At 43.9% G+C, this 27,883-nt stretch overlaps 1 protein-coding gene across 2 annotated transcripts in view; it reads left to right on the forward strand.

The window, feature by feature from the left end:
- fbln1 (fibulin 1) overlaps window positions 1-26,871 on the forward strand; it is a 31,013-nt gene extending 4,142 nt beyond the window's left edge. Inside the window, exons 2-17 of one of the 2 annotated variants that reach the window (XM_071522678.1) lie at window positions 277-385; window positions 2,290-2,422; window positions 5,444-5,594; window positions 6,816-6,899; window positions 7,018-7,110; window positions 8,046-8,183; window positions 8,332-8,469; window positions 9,073-9,216; window positions 9,305-9,430; window positions 9,638-9,763; window positions 9,899-10,018; window positions 10,410-10,541; window positions 11,296-11,419; window positions 15,818-15,963; window positions 16,887-17,027; window positions 26,180-26,871. In XM_071522678.1, coding sequence (XP_071378779.1) covers window positions 277-385; window positions 2,290-2,422; window positions 5,444-5,594; window positions 6,816-6,899; window positions 7,018-7,110; window positions 8,046-8,183; window positions 8,332-8,469; window positions 9,073-9,216; window positions 9,305-9,430; window positions 9,638-9,763; window positions 9,899-10,018; window positions 10,410-10,541; window positions 11,296-11,419; window positions 15,818-15,963; window positions 16,887-17,027; window positions 26,180-26,319 — 2,045 coding nt within the window. In that variant the 3' untranslated portion in view covers window positions 26,320-26,871. Of the gene's footprint in view, window positions 1-276; window positions 386-2,289; window positions 2,423-5,443; window positions 5,595-6,815; window positions 6,900-7,017; window positions 7,111-8,045; window positions 8,184-8,331; window positions 8,470-9,072; window positions 9,217-9,304; window positions 9,431-9,637; window positions 9,764-9,898; window positions 10,019-10,409; window positions 10,542-11,295; window positions 11,420-12,161; window positions 13,582-15,817; window positions 15,964-16,886; window positions 17,028-26,179 lie in introns of those variants that run through there. The other variant, XM_071522679.1, reaches the window with a different exon arrangement.
- Window positions 26,872-27,883: the final 1,012 nt, after the last annotated feature.

Genomic DNA, 27,883 nt, shown 5'->3' on the forward strand with positions numbered 1-27,883 from the left:
CATCTGGGGCGGATAGATCTCCTGCAGTGATAATGGCTGGAGGTGGGGGTCCAATCACTAGGGCGAAGCAGAGAATACAAGATATGAAAATGTAGTCTCCTGCTTACAGAGCACAGTGCATGAAAACACATGAACAAATGTGGACATATTACAGATATGTACATACAGATACATGTTACAGATACACTCTCAGGCACTCATTCACACACACACACACACACACACACACACACACACACACACACTGTTCATTGTTTTCAACATTCTACATCCTAGGCGGAGAGCAGATCTCAATAGAGGATTGCTGTAAGGATGGTCGGGAACGCGGCATGCTTAATGAAGACTGCACAGCCCTCCGTCTCATCTCAGAGTCAGCCACATGCAGGTGAGCAGGAGCTATCTGTTGCTTTGCTCTCATTGATCACAAATCTATAGACCATACGACTTAAGAGGGCTGGTTAGAGGAGTTGCCTGGGGCTTACTCATATTTGCAATTCATTAACTGCTGTTCCCTGTCACTATGCAAGCTTACATGTTCTATCTGCACAATAGAAGCACCCCGCAGTATTGGCCCCAGGGGATATGGCCTATACCACGTACGGGGGGGAAATGTCTGTAGGCCCTTAATATGAGATTGCTTTACCTTACCTCCATAAATCTCCAGCCACATTATTCACTTCACGTGAGAGCAGGAGACGCTAATAGTGATGGGATAATAACAGCCATGCCGGTAACCCTAGAAGGTGTGCTGCCACAGGTTCAAGGCCCATAAGCCAGGGAGATCTGTTGCTTAATTTGCGCCCTGATGGCAAACACATTTACCATAGCCACCCTAAGTGATCCCAAATTTGTCTAAATTATAGTGTGAGGGGAAGAGAGGAAAAGGGCAGAGGTTTTTGGGGGAGCAGCGTGTATGGGGGGGTTAAGAAGAGGGGCTATTTCAAAACCCAGGAAATACCTTAGAGGTGAAACGCGACATAGAGAGAGGATGGAGAGAGGCAATAACAGGAAATCTGAGGGATTATTTCAGACACCAAAAGAAAAAAGAACGAGAGAGAGAGAGAGGAGAGGAGAAGAGAAAAGAAAAACAGGAGCATGACTGTGCCCTTAAAAGGTTCTGCAGAGGAGGTGTGCGCCTTGACGTGAAGTTGAGATCTAGTTTATGTGGAAAGAGATTTCTGGTAAGAGTTGATAAAGAGGCTTGTTGGAACTGGTAAGCGAGGGAAGAGGAGAGGGGTGGTGCTTTATGCTTTCTGTCTTGTAAAAAAGCAGTGAGACGGAACAACCCAGACCAGACAGAAACAGTCATCCACTCTTAACTGATTGGACTGCACAAACAGACAGCTAATGGAGCACAACACAATCAAATCTGATTAAACTGAAAGATTAAGTGCCTGATGTTTAGATAATACAGCTCTCATGTGAGACGCTGTGCCTGTTCCAGACCTTCCTTTTGACTCTTAACATTTGAACAGGCATGATAACAATATGCAATATTGATCCCTAGAGGAATTATCCTTTTTATATGATCCTCCTCCAGCTACAGAGCAGCACCCCTAGAGCTGGTAGGGGCTCACTGTTATGTTCATGAACACTTCAGCAGGGAGGATGCTTGTTGACACGGGGGCTTGAGCCTGAATCCTCCAGTTGAAGGACGGCCTCCCTGCTCACTATACTCCCTGCTGCCCCTCTTGCTGTACCACTTTCCACACTTTCTGCTCACAGCAATATTTTGAATCAAGTCATCTGAAACAAGTCATCACTGACGTCGGTCTGCTGATGTCATCGACTCCACGCACGTACTGTATACAGGCACTTGTTAGTCACCCAATTCCAGGACATAACATGCTAGTCTTAAGGGAGTGGTTTATTTCAGTGATATTGTTGTAGGAGTGACGCCCTAAAAAAACCCACAAGCCCACCATGAGTAAAGACATGTGGTGGTGGATAAATGTTCATCTTGGGACTCAGGAGTTTGTTTAACTGCGGCCTAAAACAAGAGAACAAAGACCTCAGGGGGTGCTGCTCAACCCACTTTAAGTCGACTGATGTCAGCATTGCAAAACACAATAAACTTCCAATGCCCTCCTCTGAATTCACATAGGGCCCACTCTCAACCCACTCATCCACTCATCTGTTGTGTGACAAGTCTGAGATCCCCATCAGGCTTGCCTGAGGCTGATTTTAATGGGCTACACTTTGAGGCAGCGCCGGCTTGCACTGCGGAGATCATTGATGGAGCTGAGAATAAATGCAGTGCTTGTGTTTTGTGGTTTCTTCCACCAACAGGATAGTGCAGGAGCAGTGCTGTGTAACAGTGCTTGAGGATAACATGTGCACTACTGGCATCAACATGGCCAAAGACCAAGGAGCCTGCGAGATGCTCTTCTTTACCAACACCTGTGATACCAAGACTACCAAGGTGTGCATGTGTACATTTTTGTATGTGCGTGTATGAGTGTTTGTGTGTGTGTGCCTAACTCTGCACGCACACAGAGACAAAGAAGGAGGGAGAGAAAGAGAGAGAGAAAATAAATTCATTGTGTGCGCCAAAAAATATCCCCCTACTCAATCAATGTACATCACTCCACTGGACAGGCAGTTTGGAGGAGAATGATTGATGAGAAAGATGGTGTGCATCTGTGTGTGTGTGTGTGTGTGTGTGTGTGTGTGCATGTCTACATGTGTGTGTGTCTGTGTGTGTTGCCGTGAGCAGGATGAGGCATGTCACTCCGGGGAGGAATGGAGCTTGTTGCTGTCAGATAGATTATAAATTCAGCTCTGACTGGAGAATCTTCCACAGGCTCACTTCCAAGCTCTTTTTCAACCAGGCGCTGCTATGTTTTTGTTCCCTCTCAACCCAACTCTCTGTATGCCCCATTATTTTCATAACATACATCAGCACATCATGGAGACAAATACTTGACAAAATTTGGAAAGCGAGGGCAAGCGACTGCATTTTCCTGCATGGATGAGATCATTGTCAGTGGGGCAGCATGCCTTTACTTGATCTACTGTAAATTGCAGGTGGTGGCTCATACTTAAATTCTCCTCAGGGATTTGTGAATAAGGCAAAGGGTTTAGTGGATGAATTGGAGATGGTATCCCCTATTTCAACTTGATAAAATAATGATCAAGTCAAGTTTGTTTGTACAGCCCTTAATCACAGTTACAGTCTCAAAGGGCTTCACAACGCCCACATTAAGAAGCAATAAAAAACGATGAATGAAAACGACTCCCCCCCCCAACCTTAGACCCTCAACAAGGAAAACTCCCACAAAAACCTTGGGAAGGGCCACACAGAGAAGGATCCCCCTTCCAGGACGGTCAGGCGTGCAATGGATGCCGAGAGCGGCCAAACAAAGATTAATTGTTGATAACAAAATGGAACATAAACAAAATAATAATGATAATAATAACACAAATAATAATAACATCACCTGGAACCAAAGATCAGCAAATAACAATAAGCTTTTTACCATTAGAAGTCAGGCTTTACACAGATTTGGGTTTGGGGTTCAGTTACTCTTTAACAACTCGATCAATGGTATTAAATAAAATACGCAGAATGTATTCTTTTTATCTGTAGAATTAAGATGAAAAGTGAGGGACAATATCCCTTGCCTCTGAAATTGCTCCAAGTTCAACTGATTTTAAAGAGGGGCGTTTTGCCATGCATTGCCAAGCACTGAGTCCTCTGGGATTGGTTTATGCCATAACCAATCACAAAATTGCTTCTTTCAAATTCCGCCTAGCAACAGATGCTCATTGGCCCGAAGAGATTTTTATTCAAGGAAACCAATGTTAAGGGAAGTGATTCCACGCCTGGATCTAGCGAGAGTGATTCAGGAGCTGGTGCCAGGCAACAATATTCCCCACCATCAGCCTTTTTAAATTTGAACAACATGCACTGAATTCCGTTGTAGTAGAATATAACAGCAAGACCTGGGTCAGTTAGTGTTTTCAAATACATGTTAGGGTTTATTATAGCCTGCTTGGATGCCATATACATTGGGTTTGCCACACTGGTTAATGAGTGAGTGTCAGAAAGTTTAAACAATCACAGGAAAGTTTTCGAATGTCAAATTATTATACTTCTCTGTGATTGACAACTTACCCACCATCATCTGAATTTTCCTGATGCAGTAAATCCCGCCCATCTGGTGCTCTAAGCAGGTTAAAACAAACACTAAGAATTATTTCCAGCTTAAACTGAGCCAGGTCTGATGGCCCATCAGGAGAGGAGTTGTCCACCTGGGTGTTTGAAGGCATTGCATGATTTTAATCTGTCTAGCCCCAAATTTCATCATACTTTCAAAGCCCTAATAGCTTTCCGGATATTATCAAGGACACACAAGCACACACACACACACAAACAAACAAACACAGACAGACAGACAGGCAGAGAGACTGATGCACGCACACACGGAGGCATACACACGTGTATTGAAATATTAACTGAATACAGTTGTTGCAATGTTGCAATGGAAAAAACATACTGTATGTGTTCAGTTTGCAGTCACAGTACTATATGCACATACAATCGATACATTTCAGGGAATAACTGACACTGAAGAAACACAAACGCACCCTTCCCCCCACACACTGCACCTTTCAGCCCCTCCCCCTCAGACATTACCAGGCTGCTATAATGATGATGATTGATTGGGCATGCTTCAGATAGAGGGGGATGATGTCATCTAACCCTGTCTGTCTGTCCATCTAGCTTACTGCCTTCCTCTCTCTCTGTCTGTCTGTCTGCCTTCCTCTCTGTCTGTCTGTCTGTCTGTCTGTCTGAAAGCCTGTCAGTTGGCCTGTCTTCTTAATCTGTCTCCTTTTCTGTCTGTCTGGTTGATTGAGAGCTTGGCTGTCTGTCTGCCTCACCTCCTCCCCATTTGTCTGACTGAATGCCAGTCTGAAAAGCCTGTCTCATCTACCTACAATATTTTACCACCAAACACCACCAGCATATAGCACCTCCCGACTGTACATGAGTCTGGGTGGCACCCTCCTTCTCTGCCTGTCTGGTTTCACTCGACCTGGTATGTTAATCCTGCCTTTCTGTGTGTCTTTTCTCTCTTTTCTTTCCAATTGTTGTGGTTCTCTTTATTTGCAGATGCCACATCTTCACTAGACTAATATGGTATACTTAAGCATGTTGTTTGTTTTGTTTTGATTTGTATTACGTGTTATGCACTGATGTCTGTTTTGTATCCTTGGTGAGAACACAGGCAATTTCCAACTTCTATTCTATTCTGTTCTATTCTATTCTATTCTATTCTATTCTAACTTGTTAGCACTTGTTAACTGTTTTTTACTTATTTATTGCATATTTATAATAGCTACATTTATGGATTGCTTGCTTCTATTCTACTCTATTCTATTCTATTCTGTTCTATTCTATTCTATTCTGTGCTGTTCTGTCTGACTGTCTCACTGGTAGACATGCTGTGACTGCTGTCTGCTGGGGAAGGCAGCCCAAGAGCATGGTTTGCCCTGTGACCACAGCCTGTCCCTGGGCTACCAGTGTGGCCTGGTGTCCCGCGCCTGCTGCATGGACGGAGCCCCAGACAACCAGACCACGGCCATCGCAAGTAAGACACACTGGACATGGGTGAAAAAACTGGCATATAATAAAATACAGTTTGCACACCTGACAATTTCAGTCATGGGTCCTGGGAGAAAAAAGAGCAACACCGCACACCATCTACTTGCAAATCTCAATTTGTTGCAATGTTTCAGTCATAGACCTTTTTCAAAGCAGCTTACATGGAAATTATAGCACCAGTAGGCTACGTAATAGGCTAGGCAATTGACAAAAGGAGCAGAACAATTCATTAAATAATCAACATAATAAATTAGCCTATCAACATTATATATTACATCAATAGATCAGCATTTTTCACATTAATACATCACTAAATAGATCAGTATTTTTCACATTAATACATCACTAAATAGATCAGCATTTTTCATCTTAATACATAAAAATCTGTTAATATAATAATAGATCAAGTTTAAAGTTTTGCAGAGATTTGCAAGTAGATGGTGTGCAGGAGCCTCATATATTTAGGAAAAAACTGGTTGAAGATTTCAGCACGTTTCAACTTTATTTATACCAAAGTACGCAATTAGCCGTGACGAGACTATCTATATTATGTTGGAGGATCAGGAGAGGAAGAATGAATGATGGAGAGTGGAGTGTTCCAAGGACTTCTGGGGTTATGTGTAACAGGAAAGGGTAATAGCGCTGACTGCTGGTATGGCTTGAAAATCCCTTACATGTTAATTTTTACTATATGCTGTAGAACTGATCCCTCTATGCATATGGGTCACATCCTCAGCTGCTGTGTTGACTCAACAGTAAGCCCAGACTGCCCCCTGCTGGACGCATATGGTCATTGCTTATAGCTTCACTGCAAGTAACCAGAGAATAATACTCGATTGATCACCCCAAGGACAAATTCATGTTTTGGCTTGGAGGTCAAAGGTCAGGGTCAGCTACAGAACAGCACCACTGGAGCTGGTAGAGGTTCAGTGTCTTGCTCAAGGACTCTTCAGCAGGGCAGATGCTTGGACCAGGCCTTCAGGTTGACAGACAGTCTTGACAATCACTCCACCATCCTGCTACCCAAAAATGTTGTTTCCACCCGGTTTAGAACCTAGGACCTTTTGCATGTTAGATGAACGTGATAATCAGTTTGTCTGTCTGCCCAAATCACTTTCATGGGAAGTTTTGGGAGGTGCTAGGTATGCTCCATAAGATGTGAAGCATCGATCACGTGAATAAGCATACGCTGTTTTCTCTCATACAGCTTCAAACAAGGAAAATGAAACCAGTAACGATGGATCTAATGTATTATCCACTGAATCAACAGAGGAAGTCAATCAATGCAAAGGTATAATATAGTAAACAAGCTTTTTTGCACATAATTCTACTTTAACCTTGTAAATGAAGTCGTGAATTATTAACATGTTTGTGTTTTTTTTTGTTTTTTGTTGTTGTTTTTTTTGCAGGGAAGGGGAATTGTGCTCATCAGTGTGTGGGCAATGGCACTTGTTCCTGCTTCAAAGGCTACAAACTCAAACCAGATGGAAAGAGCTGTGAGGGTAAGTGGCCTTCTCCCCACCCACACCTTCTACTTTAAGTTCACTAGTTTCGAGGGTCTGCATATTAAAATAGTAATCACTGTGAGGAAGACCATCTATGGCTTCCACCTCACTGGGCAGAAGCTGATATAACAAGAGGCACAATGGGGAGTAGATGGGACTTGAAAAGAAGCTATATTGAGGTGCAAAGGTGTGTAGTTGGTGATATACCCAAACAGGGAGACTGATAATTGGATAGTTGAAGATTGGTTATAAACAACTTCCCCACAGAAATTTTCCCACAGATATAAACATGTAAATGTGGAAAATTGTGCAAAAAAAGTGTGATTCACTGTGGGGAAAGTAGATCAGGATAACGATAAGGATGCACTTTATTGATCCCCTAGGGGAAATTCGGGTGTCACAGCAGCAATGTTCAGTACAGTAGCAGAAGAAGAAGGCTGTAGTTATGTGGCTGTGGCTGGTGGGAGATGGTCACAGCTGACTGGTGCAGGGGTTGCGGATCATACTAAACAGTCCAATGGCAAATGACAAAGGAACATCTGAGTCGCTCCATCTTGCAGCGTGGGAGGAGGAGCCTGTGCCTGAAGCTGTTCCTCATGAGCCTCAGCTCGTCGTAGACAGGGTGAGAAGGGTTCTCCAGGATGTCTTTCCTCTCATCCTCCTCTCTGATCAGTAGATCAGTAGAGTATGAGAGTCCCTCCTCCCAAACTTTCGTCTTGCACTCGTCTTGCTGGACCATAGCTGGGGGTTTTTTTCATTACAGCTGTTTGAACTGCTGGAAAGGACAAATAAAGAAGTGAAGCCAATGGGAAATGAAATAAAAAATACAATAAAAATAAAATAAAATAAAAGCCTCTCCTCTCCTCTCCTCTCCTCTCCTCTCCTCTCCTCTCCTCTCCTCTCCTCTCCTCTCCTCTCTTCTCCTCTCTCAGATATCAATGAGTGTTTGCTGGGGGCCAGTAACTGTCGGGGGGGAGAGCGTTGTATCAACACCGAGGGCTCGTTCCGCTGCCAGAGAGAGGTCAGCTGTGGGACCGGCTATGAACTCACTGACAGCAACAATTGCAAAGGTCAGTCATGTTGCCCCCTCTTGGGGAGAGACACTATGAGGAGGATTGCCTGTTGAACCACATTAGATACTGTGTGTTTGAGTCAAGCCTTTCAAGGTATTAAAAGGAGTGTTTTCAATGGCAGTTTCGTTGTGATGTTTCCCTCCAGATATCGATGAATGTGAGACTGCGACCCATAACTGTGCCCTAGAGTTTGAGTGCCAAAACACCCAGGGATCGTTCCGCTGTCGTCCCAAAGTCAAGTGTGGCGCCGGCTATATCCAGGATGCCCTGGGCAACTGCATTGGTGAGCACTATACCCCAGACAGTGTACAGATAGAATCCAAAGAGCCTCAAGTACCTGCTTTGCCTTACATGCAGAGAGTCCTCTGAAAATATGATTTATGTGATTTTTTTTATTAAATGAAAAGTGTTTTGCCCTCATTTTTGCTAAAACACAGGTTTTTTCCTGAGCCCCTGACCCCCATAATCCAGCTGGGCACATAACAATAGTATATAAAAAGTGTTATGGGCTTGTGTTGCTGGAATGGATAAACTGTGGTGAAGATACTAGCTTATTTAGCAGGGATATTGGTCCACATTTTGGAAAATGGGTTACAATTAGACACTAAGGCCATGTTGTCATGTTGACATGGTTGTCCTGGCCATATGATTTAGGTGATCAGTTTTGCATTTTCCCTTGATAGACCGATATGTAAGTTGCTACATGGGAGAGGAAGTTGCTGAGGGGAAGCTATTTGGTGAAGGGAAGCTAAATTTAGATCACAATAGAGGAGGCAACCTCACCATGGAGTTAAAGTGATCATTTATAACATGATATTCTGCAAGATGATCTCCATATGACCCAGAGTGACCCTTTTATGATTTCCCAATGTCATCTGTGTTCCAGACATCAATGAATGTGTTGCCCAGACGGGGCCATGCCACTCTGGGCAGATCTGTATCAACACAGTGGGCTCCTACACCTGCAAGAGGAACTCCATCAACTGTGGCCGAGGCTACCACCTCAATGAAGACGGCACGCGCTGTGTGGGTAGGTCTGGAAACTCACCGTCCCAAGATACAGTACAAAATATCTTGTACTGTGCTTATCATGTTGTTTGCTGTCGCTCCCTCCCCAGATATTGATGAGTGTAAGGGGCCTGATGGAGCCTGTTCAGGTCATGGTTGTATCAACCTGATTGGCTCCTTCCGCTGTGAGTGTGCAACCGGCTACACCTTCAACAGCATGAGTAGGGTCTGTGAGGGTAAGTAGTTGATAGATGTCTCTTGATTTAATGTCCATAAGTGGTAAAATTCAAGTCCATTCTTCGAATGTAGAGAATCAATTAATATTACACTACTGAATTTTTTTTTATGTCTGTCAGTCTATATTGTGTTTTGGGGTATTTTACCATTCACATAGACTTATTTTAAACATCTTGTTTGTGGCATATTGTGACATTGTGTTTCAGATATCAATGAATGCCGGCACTACCCTGGTCGCCTCTGTGCCCACAAGTGTGAGAACACCCTTGGATCCTACAAGTGTAGCTGCACCACAGGCTTCAAGCTGTCCGGTGATGGCAGGAATTGTGACGGTAAGGAATATATCCAAATAATGAGAATTGCAACTTTTTACTTAGTGTGCATGATGCATTTAAGCGTATATGCTTGTGAGTAGGCCGGTATGATAAAGCTCATAATATTGAGTGACCATGTTTGTCTGTGTGTAGATTTGAATGAGTGTGAGACCAACCCATGCAGTCAAGAGTGTGCCAATGTGTATGGCTCCTACCAGTGCTACTGTCGCCGGGGCTACCAGCTCAGTGACATTGATGGCATGACATGTGAAGGTAAAATGGATTCATTCATTCAGGTATTTAAAGGAATCCACCAATATTTTGACAAAGCCGTTTGATGATCTTACTGCATTGTAAAAATTAAGGCAGTTTCCTCTGTGTGTTCAGTATTTAGTGTGATATGGTGCTTTTGAGATGGTGCAGAGCTAGCTTGTGCCATGTACTAACATGCAAACAGAGTGCTAATATTAGCATGCAATGTAGCAAAGTAAATAAATTCTTGACATGAGGGTGTGAAACAACCGCCAGTTTTCTCATCACATAACCGTAAGTTGTTCAAAGGCCTAATTTGTCAGACAGCTGGTATATTGCTGTAATTTCTTGTCCTGTTTGAGCACTTTTCTTGGTACTAACTTGCTTTCTTTTTGACCTTTGACCTTTCTAGACATTGACGAATGTGCCCTGCCCACTGGAGGTCATATTTGTGCCTATCGCTGTCACAACACCCCTGGCAGTTTCCACTGTACCTGTCCTGTCAATGGTTACACCCTGGCTCCCAATGGACGCAGCTGCCACGGTAAGGTATCCTTAAGATGAACCTATGGGTCCTCAAGGGCCGAAAGGGTCCTCATGAGTAGAGCCCAAGGTCTGCACATGCTATAGCTTCTGCCAGAGGTGTGACCAAGTCAACTTTGCTTGAGTCCCAAGTTAATCTCAAGTCTTGAGGCACAGGTCTCAAGTCAAGTCTCAAGTCTAAATGTAGAACACCAAGCTAAGTCAGAACAAATCAAGAGTCACAAACGCAAGATCATTTGTCAAGACTTTAGAAACCTTTTCAAGTCATCAAAGTACAGTCAAAGTCAAAGTCAAGTCCCAAGTTACCAGAACCCAAGTCAAGTCTCAAGTATTCAGTATTCAGGTCAGGTTTCAAGCAATTGAAATAATGACTTGAGTCTGACTCAAGCCCAAGTCATGTGACTCGAGTCCCCACCTCTGGCTACTCCACTTGCTGACTCAACGTTCATTCCGAAATGAGATATTCTCCATTGCAAAAATATGATGCTTACTCTGACAAAACGATTGCGGACATGAATGTAAAACCCATTATGGAAAAACATTGTGTATAAACATTGTGAAAGCATTTATTTGGGAATGAAATCCCTCACTTGTACTGTACATTTAGCAGCTTTTAGCAGCTATGCATAATGTGACACATGATTCACTTGCAGGTTTGTGTCAGTGTTGAGCTTTTGGATCAATTCTGGTACAGATACAGTATATGCGAATGTTTTGATATCAAGTTTTGCCACTTTTTGTCTTTTCACACCCAGATGTTGACGAATGCGTGACGGGAACACACACATGCGCAGAGAATCAGAGCTGCTTCAATGTGCAGGGAGGTTTCAGATGCCTGTCCTTCGAGTGTCCGACGAACTATCGGCGAGTCGGAGAGACGTGAGTGTCTGGGTTCTGTCTCTGTTACACACACAATACTGAGCGGGACACACATGCAAACAAACAGACATCAACAGATATAATGCATGTATGGACAAGTGCACACAATGTCACACACACACACACACACACACATTTAAATCAGTCATGTATGCTCACATCAATACAATAATTAATGGGGAGATATAAACAACACAGAGGCCATTAGAAAATCTCTCTCTCACACACACACACACACAGCAAGGTTCAAGTTCCCCACAGCCAAAACCGGATGATGATTTTTACCAAGAGCTCTTAGTAGGTCAGTGAACAATATCAGGCCTTTTGAACCAAACCTTATTCCTATCTATGGATCAAAGCTCTGCATGCCCAGTATGCTCGTTGCTGGAATGACTTCAGCAAGGATTCAGCTCTAGCATGTTCTGTTGTTTTAGAATGTAGGCAGATGAATGATGAAATGCATATGGGTATGTTTTCATTGGCGCAAACACAGTAGAGGCTGTGTATGGCCATCCTAGTCCGGAGGCACCAGTGAGAGAACTTCTTGCATGCTCCCACAGAGGGCACCATGGCACGCCTGTCCACAGACACTTCAAGTACCAGGCTGCTGAGGTTGATGTTCCCCCCACTGCATGCCATGCACGGCAAATGAAATTTACACCGGGTCTCTCTCTCTCTCTGTGCCTGTTCTGTCTTGTCCTATCCTGCCCTGCCCCTGTCCCCCACCTTTTTCTCTTTGCAGTCGATGCGAACGCTTGCTTTGCAATGAGTCTAGCGAGTGCCTGGCCATGCCCCTGAGAATAACCTACTACCACCTCACCTTCCCCACCAACATCCCCGTCTTCACCAACGTCTTCCGCATGGGCCCGTCCCACACCGTGCCCGGCGATGACATCCAGACTGCCATTATCGCCGGCAACGAGGGCGGCTTCTTCAAGACGGAGCGGGTGCCCACCGGCGGCGTGATGTCGGTGGCGCGGCTCATCGACGAGCCGCAGGACTTTGAACTGTCTCTGGAGCTGAGGCTGCGGCGCTATGGCACAATCAGCACGTACCTGGCTAAAGTGCTGGTGTTTGTTACCCAGGAGGAGCCCAGAGTACCTTACAATCCTCTACTGGAATAAACACAAGGGCAGCTACCACACTCTTAAAAAGGATGTATCATTTTCAACACATTGCATTTGTCTAAAGAAAAAACAAGCATTTGTGTTACTTTTCAACACATTATGCTAATACACATATGTTAATAGCAACATATTGTAATGTGCTGGTAAATATAAGATGGGTAAACTATGACCTCCATTCAGTGATTGTCATATGGCAAATAACCACCTTTATAAAGAAAAATCAATTGTTTTCAGAAAAATATGTTTTTTTTTTCCCCTTAAATGTCCTATCCTCATATAACTTAGTTTAATACTACATTCTACAATTTATACTATTAATTTACAGATTTAGATTTTAGGAGTTTAGATGGGTTTACCCTCCACTACATCTGTGGTTGTGTTGCAAGGTAACACAAATATGACACATCCTTTTTAAGAGTGGATATGAGCAATAGCAATACAATAAACACACAAAAATCAGAAGAAACAAGTACATATTTTTAGTACTGTAGCATTTTTACATAACCAGCTTTTTAATTGTAGGTATGTTGACCATTATTCAGCAGTATAGGTCCAATTGAATGTATCTTCTTTGAGGTAGGGTATTTTGATAGCCGCTAGGTGGCGTTCTAGGTCAGGGTAAATCATAAAATGGTAGTGACCCCAGTCTGCCTATAACTGACTGTAATTTGATGATCATTGCATGATACAAGTCTGACGTTTTGCAGTATTTTATGGTTTAGATGTCGGATGAATAGTTTTCTATTAAAATTGAAATTGAAATAACACATGTTCAATTCAAATCCAGTTCTTGATAATACTGCATTATGGGGATAAATCTAATACAGCAAAGAGGCCAATTTGAATGTGGGACCAAATCACAGTTGGAAGCATGAAAACTTCCTTACATAGTTTCATATTACTATTATTCCGATGGTCTCAATGAAGAGGAAAGTCCACTATATATTCATATCTTAAGTAATTCATATATTTGAAATTGAATGCATTTTTCTACTAGCAGTAGCACTCCCACTTCCTAGGTGTCAGTTACCTTGCACCACATACGTCTTTATCTGGCAGTTATTTTCAAGCATATTTCTCTAGCTCACATTATATTTTAGGCTTAATGTGAAATACACAGATTTCCACTGCGTATTGCGGGTGTAAACCCCAAAGCAGACAGATAATCCAAATGAAGGCCGAGTAAGTGACAGGCGATGGGATGCAGTGGCAGAGGAGAGGGAAATATGCACCAGCAGGATAGAGTATAAATAGTTTGACATGCTGTGTGGCTGCTGCCCGGGGCTGTGGCTTATAATAACTGTAAATTCAGATGTCCTAGGTTCCTCCTGTCCTGAGCTGTCAGGCCAGTAAGGATGCACTTGGTCCCTAGTGGGGATATCCTTAAAATAAGAACATAGTGGCGCGCAGGAGGTTTTTTCCTCCCCTTTGACATTGAGTTATGGGGCTCTGGGCTCTGGCCGGTGGTCTGAACAATTTGTGGTAGAGCAACATCACCGCGCACAGAATGAATGATGCCCTGCAGTGTTTGTGTTGGGGCGTTATCAATGTGCCGACTATAAATAATAATTACCAAAAAAATAAAAGGCCCCGCGCTTGACCATAGGACTTTCATCCAAAAAGTCTGTTTTTCTTTCTGGGCTGAAAGTATTGGGGTTTTTCTCCTGGGCTGGGCCACGTGAGCCATGGAGAGATGAGAAGATGCGTGCATATATGCATGCGTGCGCACACACACACACACACACACACACGTACATTCAGGCATGCTTGCGTGCACGAATGCACACGTACAATTGAGCATGCACACACACATGTAGGCGTGTTTAAGTGCACATACATTATGTACTGTATATACATACGCATTAACACACACACACACACACACACACACACACACACTGTAATTAGCTCCACTTGCTGCCCCTGCTTTGAAGTGCCTGTCTGTGTGTGAGGGGGCAGTTCACCCTGGGTCATTATCTTCTCGTAAATTTACTCCGTAGCCCAACAGAGCTTTCACCCCGTCCTCTAGAGCCCCGCTCGGTTCTGCAGCTCAGGCCGTGGTATTATAAACTAGGAGAACATTTTGTGGCTTTGGCCTGGGCCAAAGCAAAACTTGGACCCACCCGCTAATTGCTAATTACAAGCCCCTACCCAGTGGTGGCTTGACTTTTTGTCAGGGGCTTCTCTCCTCTCTCTCCATGAAAGGAGCCCTGCAACCCAAGCCGGGCCTGGGCTTTGAGCTACTGCCTATAGGTCCCCTGAGGAGAGCCAGAGATCCACGGCTCATGACTCACAATGTGGCTATATGGCTGCCATGCACATTAACTGGACTTATACATGGCAACTTGGCTGTTTTCATAACCTAATATAACCCTATACTGACTTGTCTCCTTTGTGAAGACCACGTTTGAATTTAACATCTTGGATGACAGAGTCAAGGCTTCCATTTTGGTAATTTCAACAGTCTCCTTCAAGATCAGGAGTTCCTTGGTGTTTCAAAGATGAACCCGTGATTTATGAGGTTGTTAATGCCTTAGAAACCTCTCTCAAAGTCTTACGTACCAGATAGGTAGTGAATAGCGATACTTCAGGTGGCGTTAGTTTTAGGAGCCAGCGGGGGCCCTCCATTCCCTCCGACCTGTCACTGATTAGGCTGTGGAATAAACAAAGCCCTAAATAATAGGATGAGAGCTGCCTGGGGGAGAGGCTTGGGAGTTGTCTAGTCATGTTGCTCACAATTTAGGAGTCTTTTAGAACACTCCCTTGCCCCATAAATCCTCCTCAAGAGATTATCTGATGTGAAGCCGGGGATGCTCAGCAAATCCAAATATTTTCCTGAGCAGGTTGTGGATCATTCTCTGTGAGTGTAGTAATTCACTTCCCACACAGCTTGAAACAGTGCATCAGAAAACCATCAATGGCAGTGTGAGTCTCCACAAGCTACAAAGTTTGGCTTCGGCATGAGCTTTGGCCGTTGTTGGTTTATTATTCTTCCAAACCACATAGACTTTGATTGTTTTTGATGTTGACTGCTATATCCAGCATCCCTGCTGTCTTGTCCAGATATTGTTTGTGTAGTGGCCATTTGAGTGGGCCCACTGAGTTCTTGATTATGTGGTTGGCTGCTCCCAAGGATGCCCTGTTATTGTGAACTTAAGAAATCAAAGGCGGTTGACTCCAAAGTCTTTTCATAGACGTTACCTAAAGGTCAGAGGCCATGTGTGTGTTTGTGTGTTTTTGTGTGGGTGCGCATGTGTGTCTTCTCCTCCAGGAGAGCGACAGTCGAGGGCTCTGAAACCATTCGCTGTATAAAGTCCTGTCAACCCAGTGACGCCACCTGTGTTTTGGACCCCGTCCACACAGTGTCCCACACCGTCATCTCCATGGCCACCTTCAGGGAGTTCACAAGGCCAGAGGGTAGGTATATCTCCAGCTGGGTTCTTATAGCCTGATACATACAGATCTTTTAGGACAATCCAGATGGGCATCATCAAGTGTGACACAGCCATAAATATATTAATGTTTCCTGGAAAGAAAGATGCTATTGGAATAAACAAAAATGCTAATACAACGTCTTACATATTGTTGACTGTCTGAGTTGTCCAATAATTTGCTCTGTGTATCCCTGGCTCTACTCTTTTTTCTACATTTTCCCTCACTCACGAAGACCTATATTTTAGGTTCATTTTGTGACAGAATGTTCTGCTGAAATCCTTGGAAACAACGAATTTGAAGACAGCATGATAACTTGTGGTTTTTCAGTGTCAGTGCGGCCCTCAGGCTTTGTTTTTCTCTGTAGCTATATTTTATCTCCCCTAATCTCTGAGGTCCCATCAAATGCATTTCCCTGCAGTTGTCAGAATCCATATGACTACCTCTGACCCCAAATTAGCTATTCCATGATGTTCTCCAGTCTAGGCTTGGCTGGCCCACACCAGAGAGTAAGTGCCATGCTGGTTGGATATGAGTAACCACCGTAATCACATGCAGACAGTGACAGCTGACAAGCATCTATTGGCCTGCATGCAGTGCATGTTTCAGACACACTCATGCTCAACGTCATGGGGAGTTAAGCCCTTGTCGTTTCTCATAAGCTCCGAGTTGGGGTGTAAAGGACTCAAGGCCCCCTCAACTGAACAACAGTATTGAAAAGCCTCAACCTTGCCGTGACCCTCTCAATGTACAATAAACACAGACCTTTTTCGTCTCCCATTTTATTGTCTTCCTCTTGGAAAAAAAAAAAGCAGAATTGGCACAGACTTGGTGGCGCAATCCGAGTGTGATTATGAGGGTTTAGGCTCTAAAAGCTTTTTGTGTCTCTAATTGTTATCTTCCAACAGAGATTGTTTTCCTGAGAACCACGGTGCCGGCTTACGGTTCCTATCACTTAGGCAGCTTCGACGTCAAGTTTGACATCCTGGAGGGCAATGTGGAGAATGCCTTCGACATCATCAAGCGAGTCGAGAATGGAATGTATGTGGGTGAGTAGAGGGATTTTGCTTTGCTTTGTGAGCTGTGAGGTCTGGGTAGTCTGGATGAACCAACCAACTGCAGACATATTACAATACCAGCCTACCATGCAGCCTCACCCCTGTACCACCCCCCAGCCTCCGTGACTGGAAATTACATTTGCTTCTTGACAAAGGAGGCGGTTTTCTGACCTAATTTCTCATTTTGAAAATCTTTTTTTTTTATCAAACCAAACTCACATGTGCATATATAAGTGAGCTTGAGGGGGGACAAAGAGAGGGCGTTTCAAAAGCGTAAAAATCTTCCACAAGGAAGTTCTGGACCCCTGACATAAGTGCATGTGACATGGCCTGTAATGGTCTTTGCACTCTGGTGGCATCATGTAGCTGTCATCGTCTTCATGGGGGCCCTTCGTGCCTGCGTCTCTGGAGAGTTGTCTTTTGACTGGTCCTTTGAGAACGATGAAGGACTGTTTCTGTCTTACCAAACATTTGGCATCACTTTTCCTAGTCTTGCGGGCAAAGAAAGCACCATTTAATTCACTTATCCACAGCTATGCTTTTCCCAAGCAGATCATTATTCTCCTGAACTAGTTTTGGTGGCCAGAATGTATAGGAATACAGTGTATATATCTACACTCATGTATTCACATGCATGTCTTCATTTGCAAGAGTGACAAGCAGTGACCATCATAACTACCTGCTTGCTGCGACCGCCAGCAAGCACCAGGGCCTTGGACTAGTTCATGTAGGAGCAGCAGATACCATCTTCAGTGGTGTGTAACAACAACACATGTTTGGGTAGGAGCCCATCCCATCCTCTTGTCTGGTGGTGACCCAAGGCTGCTGCGCGCCTGTGGGAGAGCTGAACTGAGCCTTGGCCCCAGGGGAATGAGGGTGTTGTGGGCCCGAAGATGACACATTGTTGGGCCTGTCTGGATGTTTTTGTTTTGGTTCTGTGCTAAGATGCAGGCAGGGTGGTAGTGGAAGGAGAGTGTCTTCTTCCCGCGCTGATGGATGAAGGGACAGCCTGTCAGTATGCACATCTGTCTTCATAGAATGAAAGGGAGAGAGAGCGTAAACACTGTGGAAGGAGTGAGAGTGCCCGACTGTCATTGGCTCATAGTAGTAGTGGGCGCACGCAAAGTGCTCCTCTTGTACACTTGTGCAGAAACAGATGTCTACTTATCACTTGCACACAAATTCACAAGTACATGGGACAAAAATATATTACCAGCAATGAACTTAATTCACTTTTGAAATTCAACAGTTATCATTATATTGTCTGATAATAGCACATTTTTGTTGGAATGAGTGGTGGTGTAATTCTTCATAACTACTGTATGTGTGGGAGAAGGATGTGCAATATGCTTTGTTTTTCAATATATTGTATATTGTGTGTGTGTGTGTGTGTGTATGTGTGTTTATGTGTGTTATGTGTGTGTGTGTGTGTCTGTGTGTGTGTGTGTGTGTGTGTGTGTGTGTGTGTGTGTTTGTGTGTAGCGAAGAATTTGAAGAAATTCCCCGTTTATAGCGGCTCTCATTTGCAGGGGCAAGTCTTGAAATGCTGTGTGTGTCTGTGTGTGTGTGCGAGGGAAAAAGAGAGAGCGGGAGAGAGAATAAAATTACAGAGAAAGAAAGTGAGAGACTAAGAGTCAGTGAAAGAGGAGAAAGAGAGAGAGAGAGAAAATATGTGCAGAAGTAATCCTGGGCGCTTTGCTTCATGTGGTTAAATGTATTGTTCCATTTCCCCACACTAGGCCTCAGTGTCTCGCCGAGCATTAGAGCACTTAAACTGACGACCACATGAAAGGCCTGTTTGTGAGGAGCCACTTCTCTCCCAAACCCATTGGATGCTTATTGGATGCAGCTCTTGCATGTTAGCATCAGTTGCCCGCCGCATACCCAAACTGAGGCACTGCGCACTGGAGCCTTTGGTCACTGACTGCCCGCTGTGGAGTGTGGCGTCCATGGTGTGATGAAGGCCCTCTTGGTTTTATTTAGTGGGTTGTGCTGCTGGTGCTTTGGCCCACGGATACTGCTGTTGCGTAACTATTGTATAAGGCTAGCTGACGTGTCACTTAAGGAAGTTTAGTTTCCAGTATCTTCAGCGTCTCCGACAGTGGTATTATAGCTTGGTAGGATGTGAAGAGTAGCAGACATTGAGGCTCCACTAATGAACAAGTGCGTGGACTCAAACTAACGCTGGCCATTATTTTTGGCCACTTTTAGTGTTTTCGAACGGGACAAAAGAGGCAATTAGGAATCCTCAGAATACGTATGCTGTTTGCTAACTTTTGAAAAATTGATTCTTAAATAGGTTTGACTGGCTGATGGTCTTTTCCGTTCTGCTCACTGACTCACTATTTTAAAACCCCTTACCCACTGACTGCACACACAAGCTCATATGCAAGCTTATGCACGCATGCATGCACACACGCACGCACACACACACATTGGCCAGCAGCACACCGCACAATGTAAGAGCCACACCACTCTTTCCTAGTTTCTGGTCATCCATCACTGGTTTTCCCAGCGCTGTCACATCTGGATGACAAGCCTGACAGCCTTACGCATCTGTGCAAACACAACCGGCCCTCAGCGCTTGGAAAACATGATCAGAACCAATCAAGCACTTACAGAGTCCCATGACTACCGGTAGCACAGCAGCGACCACACAAAATTCCTTCAGGTAGACATACAGCAGATCCACCAAGGTGGTATATATCATCCTTACAACAACGACAACATTTCTGACACATCTTAAACGTATTTGGAAACACAAACAGTGGAGGAATGCATTACTCATGCGAGCACCGTCATCCACTTTTGATTAGGGACAGGTTGTTTGAACAGGGTTGATAATGGGATGATTGATTTTGGCAGTCAGCAGGTGGATGGATGAGTCCTCCCTTTGAAAACACTGGCTCTGCGGTCTGAACTGGGAACAGGGGGTAGGTCTTAGGGGTTTTCCTGCAACATGTGGCGTACTGCAGGTTGGTGGTCTCTGTCCCTCTGATATAATGCTGGTGATTCCCCTGCTTGATTTCCTCCCGAGGACATACATCCTTCTGGGGATCAATATTGTCTTTGACCACTCCTAGTGAAGGTCTTGTGTATATGTGGATGGAGCTCATGTTAGGCTAGTCCTGCTTTTTTTTTAATCTTTATTTATCCAGGGAAGGCTTGCTGAGCATGCATGCACCTTTTCAGCAACATTTTGTTGGCCTTTTTTCACATTCTTTCAGTTACACACAAAGGCCTACTATAGGCCGCTGAGGAGCTATACTGGAGCACTTGGGGTTAAGTGCCTTGCCCAAAGGCTCCTGATTGGTAGTTGTTGAGGGCGGGGATAGTGTTACCCATTCACTTTCTATGTCCAACAAAAGCAGTGTACAAGTAAATACGTGTTTAGACAATGTTCATAAAATTATGTTGCTTATGATTCTTCTTCACCCACCCTGCTGGCTAACCAATATCACGCTATACAAAAATCTAGTATACGGTACAATAAGTAACCAACACTGGAATCCAACAGTCAGCACATGATTAGTCATTCCTTGAGTGTCTCCAAGTGATTCCGCCTTCAGGAGTAACTGTTTATCATGGAAGGCCACATCTGGGATTTTTCAGTATCTACAGCATTAATCATTGCTGTCTATTCTGACAATTCAGTCATATACTGGAAATATTGGATTTGCAATTTTATAATACAATTTGCCTGATTGGAGAGCCAGAGATTGTATCTTACCCAGATCCTCTCTTTATGAATCATACCAACGGTTCTGGACAGACTGCAAGACTGAGACGCCACAGCTAAATTCCATCCATTTTAGAATGTAGGTAGAAATATGCCTCTGCGGTTAATATCCTGTGCAGAAAGAATAAATGCCTTTTGCAATGTCATTTGCACAGTGCTGCCAGGCAGTGAGGCAGACAGCAAGATGAATGAACGAGGAAGTGGACAGTTTGTCTCTAGGCAGGTAGTCATGGCCGTCAGCGCAGCCTTCCACAGTGGCTGGTGGAATGTGGGCCTACTGTGTGAGACATGACTACTTCAGAGCCAGTGGAGCTTGTGGCTCTGGCTTGTGGCTGCGTTGGTGAGGAGTTGAGGACAGCAGTGGAGATAAGCAGACAACTCCTCCTAACGTTTTGAGAGGCTGTCATTTGGATGAATCATGACATGGCAGCAGCGGGCCCACCAGAGCGCGCCAAGCCCATGAGGAATCCCTGTCTGTCCCACAAGGGATTAGTATGGCTAATCAAAACACTGTCTTCTCCAGCCGACAGCCCCGCAGTCAAACACACAACGCCTCCCCAGGGTGGTCCTCTACCAACAGCACACTGATGGGGAGATAGTGATGCAGATATGTCACGCTCACACACACTCTCGCACACTCACACACACACACACACACACACACACACACACACACACACACACACATAAATGTGCATAGTCCATGTACACACTCAAAAAGGCACCAGTGTGTGCACATACCGTACATATTGCTTGCAATAAAACTGTCTTAATATTTTACCAGACATACTTAAGTACTTCTCTCCCTTGGTTTCCATGATCTATTTTATTTATACTCATCATCACTCTTTCCTTTCTGTCACTGTGATTTTAAGAAAGTTTTGCTTTGTTTAGTTCATCGTTCATAATTCACTAATTCATAGTCTTTTTATCTATGTACATGTAGTTGCCAAAGTAGATAAAGTGAACACTTATCAAAATGCTGTATACTTTTCCTCTACTTATAATGTAGATCCAAAAAACGTTTGCTCCAACTGGAGATTATAATAGCTAATCCCATCCTAAAGTGCAAAGTCAGCAGGTTTTAATCTCATATCCTTTCCATTTAGGCTACAATGTGAATGCTATTTTTTGTTCCTTAGTTATGGGGCTTAGGTTTGAAAGGTCACTTGTAATATAGTGCAAAGTTGTGGTAAAGATAATGGTGCATGTTATGTCATTTCAGCTGCTTCGGCCCACAACCGCTAAACAGAAAGTCCAAGAAAAGAACCAACCATTCCCTTAGGCTACTTTTGAATGATGTCACAACCCATTGAGCGACACTGTCCAACAATGACCCATGGGCCATTGGGAGATCTGTAGCTATGACTCACCGCTAATTGACCTTAAAATATCAAGCCACATGAGCTGGCTTTTCAGAGCAGGGGTGCGTAGGGCTCCCGCACCCCCTTTGGAGTGGTCAAAGCCTTGTTTGGACAGCCTGGCCCGGCTGGCCAACCATGTACTGTACCAATGACCAGGCCCTAAACACAAGAAAGGCCACTCAGTGCCTTAAGATCCGGTCCCGGAGGGGCCTGTACAATCAGCCTTTAGACAATGGGTTGTTTTAGCCAAGCAATGGTTTAAAACATGTTCCAGTGTTGTTCCATGTGTTTATATGCCGATACTCAGCTGTGCCAGCTGTATCTAGCCATATCACCATTGTAGCTATAATCATGATAAAGAATGCCCTCTCAGCTATTATTCCTATACTCTCACAGTAGACTGGAACTCGGTGCTCCACCTGGCCACTCTCCAGTGGTTACACTGCAGTGAGCATGCATCGCGCCACAACCAGCGTGTCATTATACAATACTGTGGTGAGGCCAATGCATACTTTTCATTTGTCTCTGGTGTTAAACCCGTTCATTTTGGATTTTGTCATACACTTCCTCGCCGAGTTGTAGAAACCAGAAAACCCCGAAATTGTACTGTTTACATGTAACCCTTCAATATTGTAGCCCTCGTGGCCATGGAGGATGACAAATGCCTCCTGGCATTTGCTTCACTTTGTTTTGTGGCAGTGTCTCCTCTACTAGCATGCATTTAAGGCTATTTTCTACTTACGGGGCTATTTTATGGTGTGGCGGAATGTCCCGGGAGCAGAGGGGTGTACAGCTGTGTGTTTGATGGTGGCTGTTGGAGACGGCAGGGTCACCTCTGCACCCTGCGGCAGATACCTCAGAGAGATGGAAAGACACACTCTGGGGAACACCACAAACCTTCCCAGCACTAGAACTGTATCTCCTCCTGGAATACTTCAGACCTCAGAGCAACAGATGATATAACCTTGCAACACAGTCACAGGGCGAATCGTCGGCTTTAGGGTTTTTCAAACTTTGCCTTGTTTATTTATATGAATCTCAGGTAATAGTAGTATGGTGGCCAATCAAAGGCAACCTGTTATGTGGCTGTTGGCCTCTCCCTCACAGCCTGAGTAAAATGTTAAAGATGGTTATGCGGTTGTGGTTTCACCTCAGGTTCACTGTGAGTTTGTTGAGGCCCAGCTGTCACCGCGGATGCTTTCCCTCATAGAGGATACCACTGTGCTTCTGATGGGAAGCTTACGGAAAGACAGAGTCATCATGTTAGGATTTCATAGAGGCTTCCAAGGGGTCAGATACACTGACTTAGTATCAAGCTCCATTTTCGCAGAATTGGACACAGGACCTTGTGTAGTAATAGCATAATTACCCTTATCCTCGCCCTCAAGGCTATCCAACAAACCAAGTTAAACAAAGGCTAGAAGTCGAATAAAGTTATATGTTTTTAGACAAATTAGATATTTCATGCTATACCACAAATCACTACTGTAACAGGAATACTTCTCACTGGTTAAAGATCTTCCACTGTGGCTCAAAGTACTATTAACCATATTGACCATTTAAGTGTCCTAATTTGTAGATGAACTATACACAGTGGTGCTCTCCTCATGTGCTAGTTAGAGCAAAAATAATAATACAAAAGACAAAAGTATCCTACACCACACTGAAAGGCTTCAGACCCATCCCACTACTTGCATGCCTTTAATAAATATTCAGTTTAGAAGCAAGTTGTTGGTTTTCTCCACCACTGGTTGCTCAAATCTAACTGATGTCTGTGTTTTTGTGATTTATTTATGAGGTAAGATTGTTTCATTGTTTTTCATTGAAACATACTCAAAAGGCTTTGCAGCACTGCAACTCAGCCTCAGTTGACCCTGATTATGGAGAGTGTTTAGAGTCTCCACTGGATTTGGGTCACATTTATGATCTGAAACGATCACTCTATTCCCAATAAAACAGGGCTATTGTGGACTGAAACCCATCCGTCTTTGCGGTGGTCCGTAGTGTGTTTATAATGATATTTTATTGTGCTTTCGCTCATCTTCATTGGGTGTTTTCTTCAGCACTGAACCCTGTGAACTGATTTTGATTTAGGCACATGAACAAATCGTGAACCTTTTGAACTCACTTATTGTGCATGGGTATGAGTTTGCATGGCTAGTTGGTCATGAGGCCAATGGAAGATTTTCAATACATTGTAAATTATCTCCATTTCTCACTCTACTGGGTGTGGATGCCTCTGGAGGAGTTGAAAGGCATGTCACCTCGATTGGCCTGTGTCTGAAAATCATTTTTCAGACTCTAAACCGAATCTCTTTTTCCATGTCCGTTATTTTTCTGAACATTGCTGGTGCTGTCATTAGGTTCAAGTGAAGGTTACTTCTGTCTGATGGTGCTGACGCTTTGGAAACAATAAAACCCCAGTCTCTCTCCCCTCCATCAAGTGTCACTACGCAACAGAGTCCCAAAACACCAAAACAAGACAAGCGGGCAACCCTGGTAGAAATGGGCCCCATTCCACACTCTTCCAGGCGCTTATCGCTGGAATCTTCTGGAATCTTTCGTGTGCCCGCAGATCCGACTCAGAGAGGGGGAGAGAGCAAGAGAAAGTGACAGAGAGAGAGAGAGACAGCAGCTCAGGCTCCTATAGCTTGCCCCTCCCAGAGTTAAAGATGGATTCCTGGAGGAATGCCTCCATGGCTGTATCGCGTGACTGCGACTGCTCCCCGCCGTCGAACACATGGGACTCATTTACCCTTGTGGGCCACAATGATGGTGCCACAAACATCAGGCCCCCTCAGGAAGGGAAGAGAAGGGAGGAAGAGAGGGAGGAGAGTAAGCGGAGGAGGATCTACCATCATACAATGCCAGTGTCCCAAGGGACGTAGCGGGTGGCACATAATGGATCATCATCATTTGCCCTGTGGTGAACGTGACCAAATGAGTCTCACCGCTTTATTACAAGTACCACACAAAGGACTCTCATAATTCTGACTGAACGAGGCAGTGATATATCATCAGTTTAATCCAAGTTGGATCAAAGTGTCGGGTCATCATACTGTGGTTGAGAAAAGCTTCTCTACATTAAAGTATCATTTTAGAGCATGGAAGGCTACCTAAAACCGCGAACTGTTTTGAACTATGAATGCATGTAAGAGAAATAGAAGGAAGGAAAATGAAAGAGAGAATGGTTGAAGGAGTGAAAGAGGGACAGTGTGGTGATTGTGCTGCCTGACTGCGCTCTGGCGATGGCTGTTCAAACAGGCCTGAGCTGAAATGTCACCAGTCCTCCGCAGAGAAAAGGCCCGCTGACAGCCTGTATAAACACTGGCGTTTTTTTTGCCCTGTAATCGCATGTTCACTTAAAAAGAGCGCCCAATGAATTCCACGGACATTCGGTAATACTTAGGGTCTCTGCTGCGGTGTGTTTTTTTTTTTCCCATCTGTTTTACCATGATGGAGGGTGTCTCTTGTCCATGGAGAGAGGGTGGAAGGTGGGAATAAAATCCAGATTGTCACGGAGAGTCCTGAATTCCTCTCATTGCATGAAGCCACTCAGCACATCACAAGACTTTGGTTAACTGGTCAACACTACACTTGATGCGAATACTCTCCCATGTAACTTCTGATACCATTACAGACTTGAAGACATGACAGGAATTAATACATGTAATATACACATGATGCGGCTGGGTGACATGTTAGTGAGGGAGGCCACCTAGTAGTCAAAGACTTGCTGGTTCAATCCCCAGTACTGACAGCACCCAATACTACAAAGTCTCCCTGAGCAAGAGCAACTAACCACCATATATACAAGCCTGCCTCATGGGCAGATATTGGAAATGAGCTAAGATTAGCTAAAAATGATGATGCAACAAAACAGACTTCCTTAGAATATGCTCTTGTCTTATCTACTCTTGTAAAAATAAGCCATATAGTTTACAGTGCATGTAATTTACAATGGACAGTGTATTATGCTGTTGTCTCTTATTGCCACTCATGGACATTGGTGTTGTGGTTCCTCTTTGTGTCTCATGTAGGAGTCGTCCGCCAGGTGAAGCCTCTGATCGGCCCATTGAATGTAGTGCTGAAACTGTCCTCGAGCAACCTGACGTCCCAGGGACTCTCCCACCAGAACATCATCAACGTTCACGTCTTCGTCTCCGAGTTCTGGTTCTGAGACGCAGACAGCAAATTTTACCACATGTATCAACGCAACCCTTGTCTAACTGCACCCTCCTTAAAGTGAAGACACAAACACAAATGTACTCGGAGGAAATCGGCTTCAGTGTACCATGAAGTGCATGTACACAATGGTTATGTTAGATCAATGGATAGATCAGTGTAGGTTGTGTAGGTTTTAATATTATGTTTGATTACTTTTGACCTTTTCAGTGATGACAGACCACTAGCTGCTTTTAAGTGTACATTAATGAGAGCACTACTTTTTGTTCTGATGACAAGCTCCTCCTGTATTGCATCTGGCATAATGGAGCTAAACATGAAGAAACCGTATGCTATAAAAGAAATGAGACATCCAGAATGTGATGTAAATTGAAAGTGCATGCATTTAGAAATGACATTAAAGGATATGATGGTTGAATGCAACAATATTCTATCATGAAATTATAAACTTTCTTTGTTTTTGTCGCATTCACTTTTTCCTTTCTTACTGTATGCATTGGATAAGGTATTATTTTCTATTGAATAAACATTATTTTTAGTTACAGTATTTATGTTTTTGTGTTTTGTGAGAAAATGGAGCAAAAATTTTTGATAAATATTGATTCTTAAGATATTTAGAAATATATATATATATATATATATATATAGCCTAAAATAAAACTGAAAAAAAAAGATTTCATCCCAGTAAAAATTAAATTAAAATAAACATATTAAATATGGTTTCATGCACATTAATATTTTGATTTCATTTGGTATAGCCAAGTTATGAGTTGCCACTAATAAACACCATACTGTGTGCAACAATCTGGTTAAGGTCATATCCCGATTACGAGAAACCCGATTATGATAACTGTGACATGTCAATTAGCTAGCAAACAGGCATACAAATATCTTATCCTATTTACTTTTGTTGATGGTGGTCTGTAAATATTCTGTTTCCATGGTGATATTTAGAATGTTCTGTTTATTCTTTTATACAGGGAAACCTGTGAAAGGGATATAAAGACTCATATAAGCAGCTTGTCCTCAATATGGCCTTAATCGGGATATGAGCTAGTACCCAAGATACTCTGTGGATGTAAACACGCTCACTGTGGGTTTTACTCCTGGTCCTTTTGTCATTTCGGGAGATGGGGGAGGTGGGATTTCCAGAAAACCCTCTTTGGTAGAGTGACTGAGGGAGGAACAAGGAGGATGGTGGTAGCAGTGGTTGAGGAGCAAGAGCCTGGGCACTAGCAACCACATTCCTAATTACATTTGTCAGTGAACCAGAACTCCTCTCTCCCTCAAACTTGGGGGACATCAGACAGAGAGTGAGCTGAGCAGATGTCAGTAACGGCCTAACTATGGGACCGTAATCATCACTGTGGCCAGGCCCAGCCAAAGCCTCCCAACGCTTCAAAGACAATGGTGGAGGAGGGACATCCATCAGGATCTCAAGTCGTCTGCCGTGATGGATTTTAAGTCTCTACTGAAGGGGGATATCCTCTTCAGAGGAAATAGAGGCCAGCAGGTCAGCCTTGTGGTCGACATGAAAAGAGAGAAGAAATGCAGCATGT

The sequence above is a fragment of the Centroberyx affinis genome, unplaced genomic scaffold, assembly GCF_046629955.1.
Source record: "Centroberyx affinis isolate AG114_WGS23_722 - 3 ecotype Tasmania unplaced genomic scaffold, CSIRO-AGI_Caff_v1 ptg001013l_1, whole genome shotgun sequence".
NCBI lineage: Eukaryota > Metazoa > Chordata > Actinopteri > Beryciformes > Berycidae > Centroberyx > Centroberyx affinis.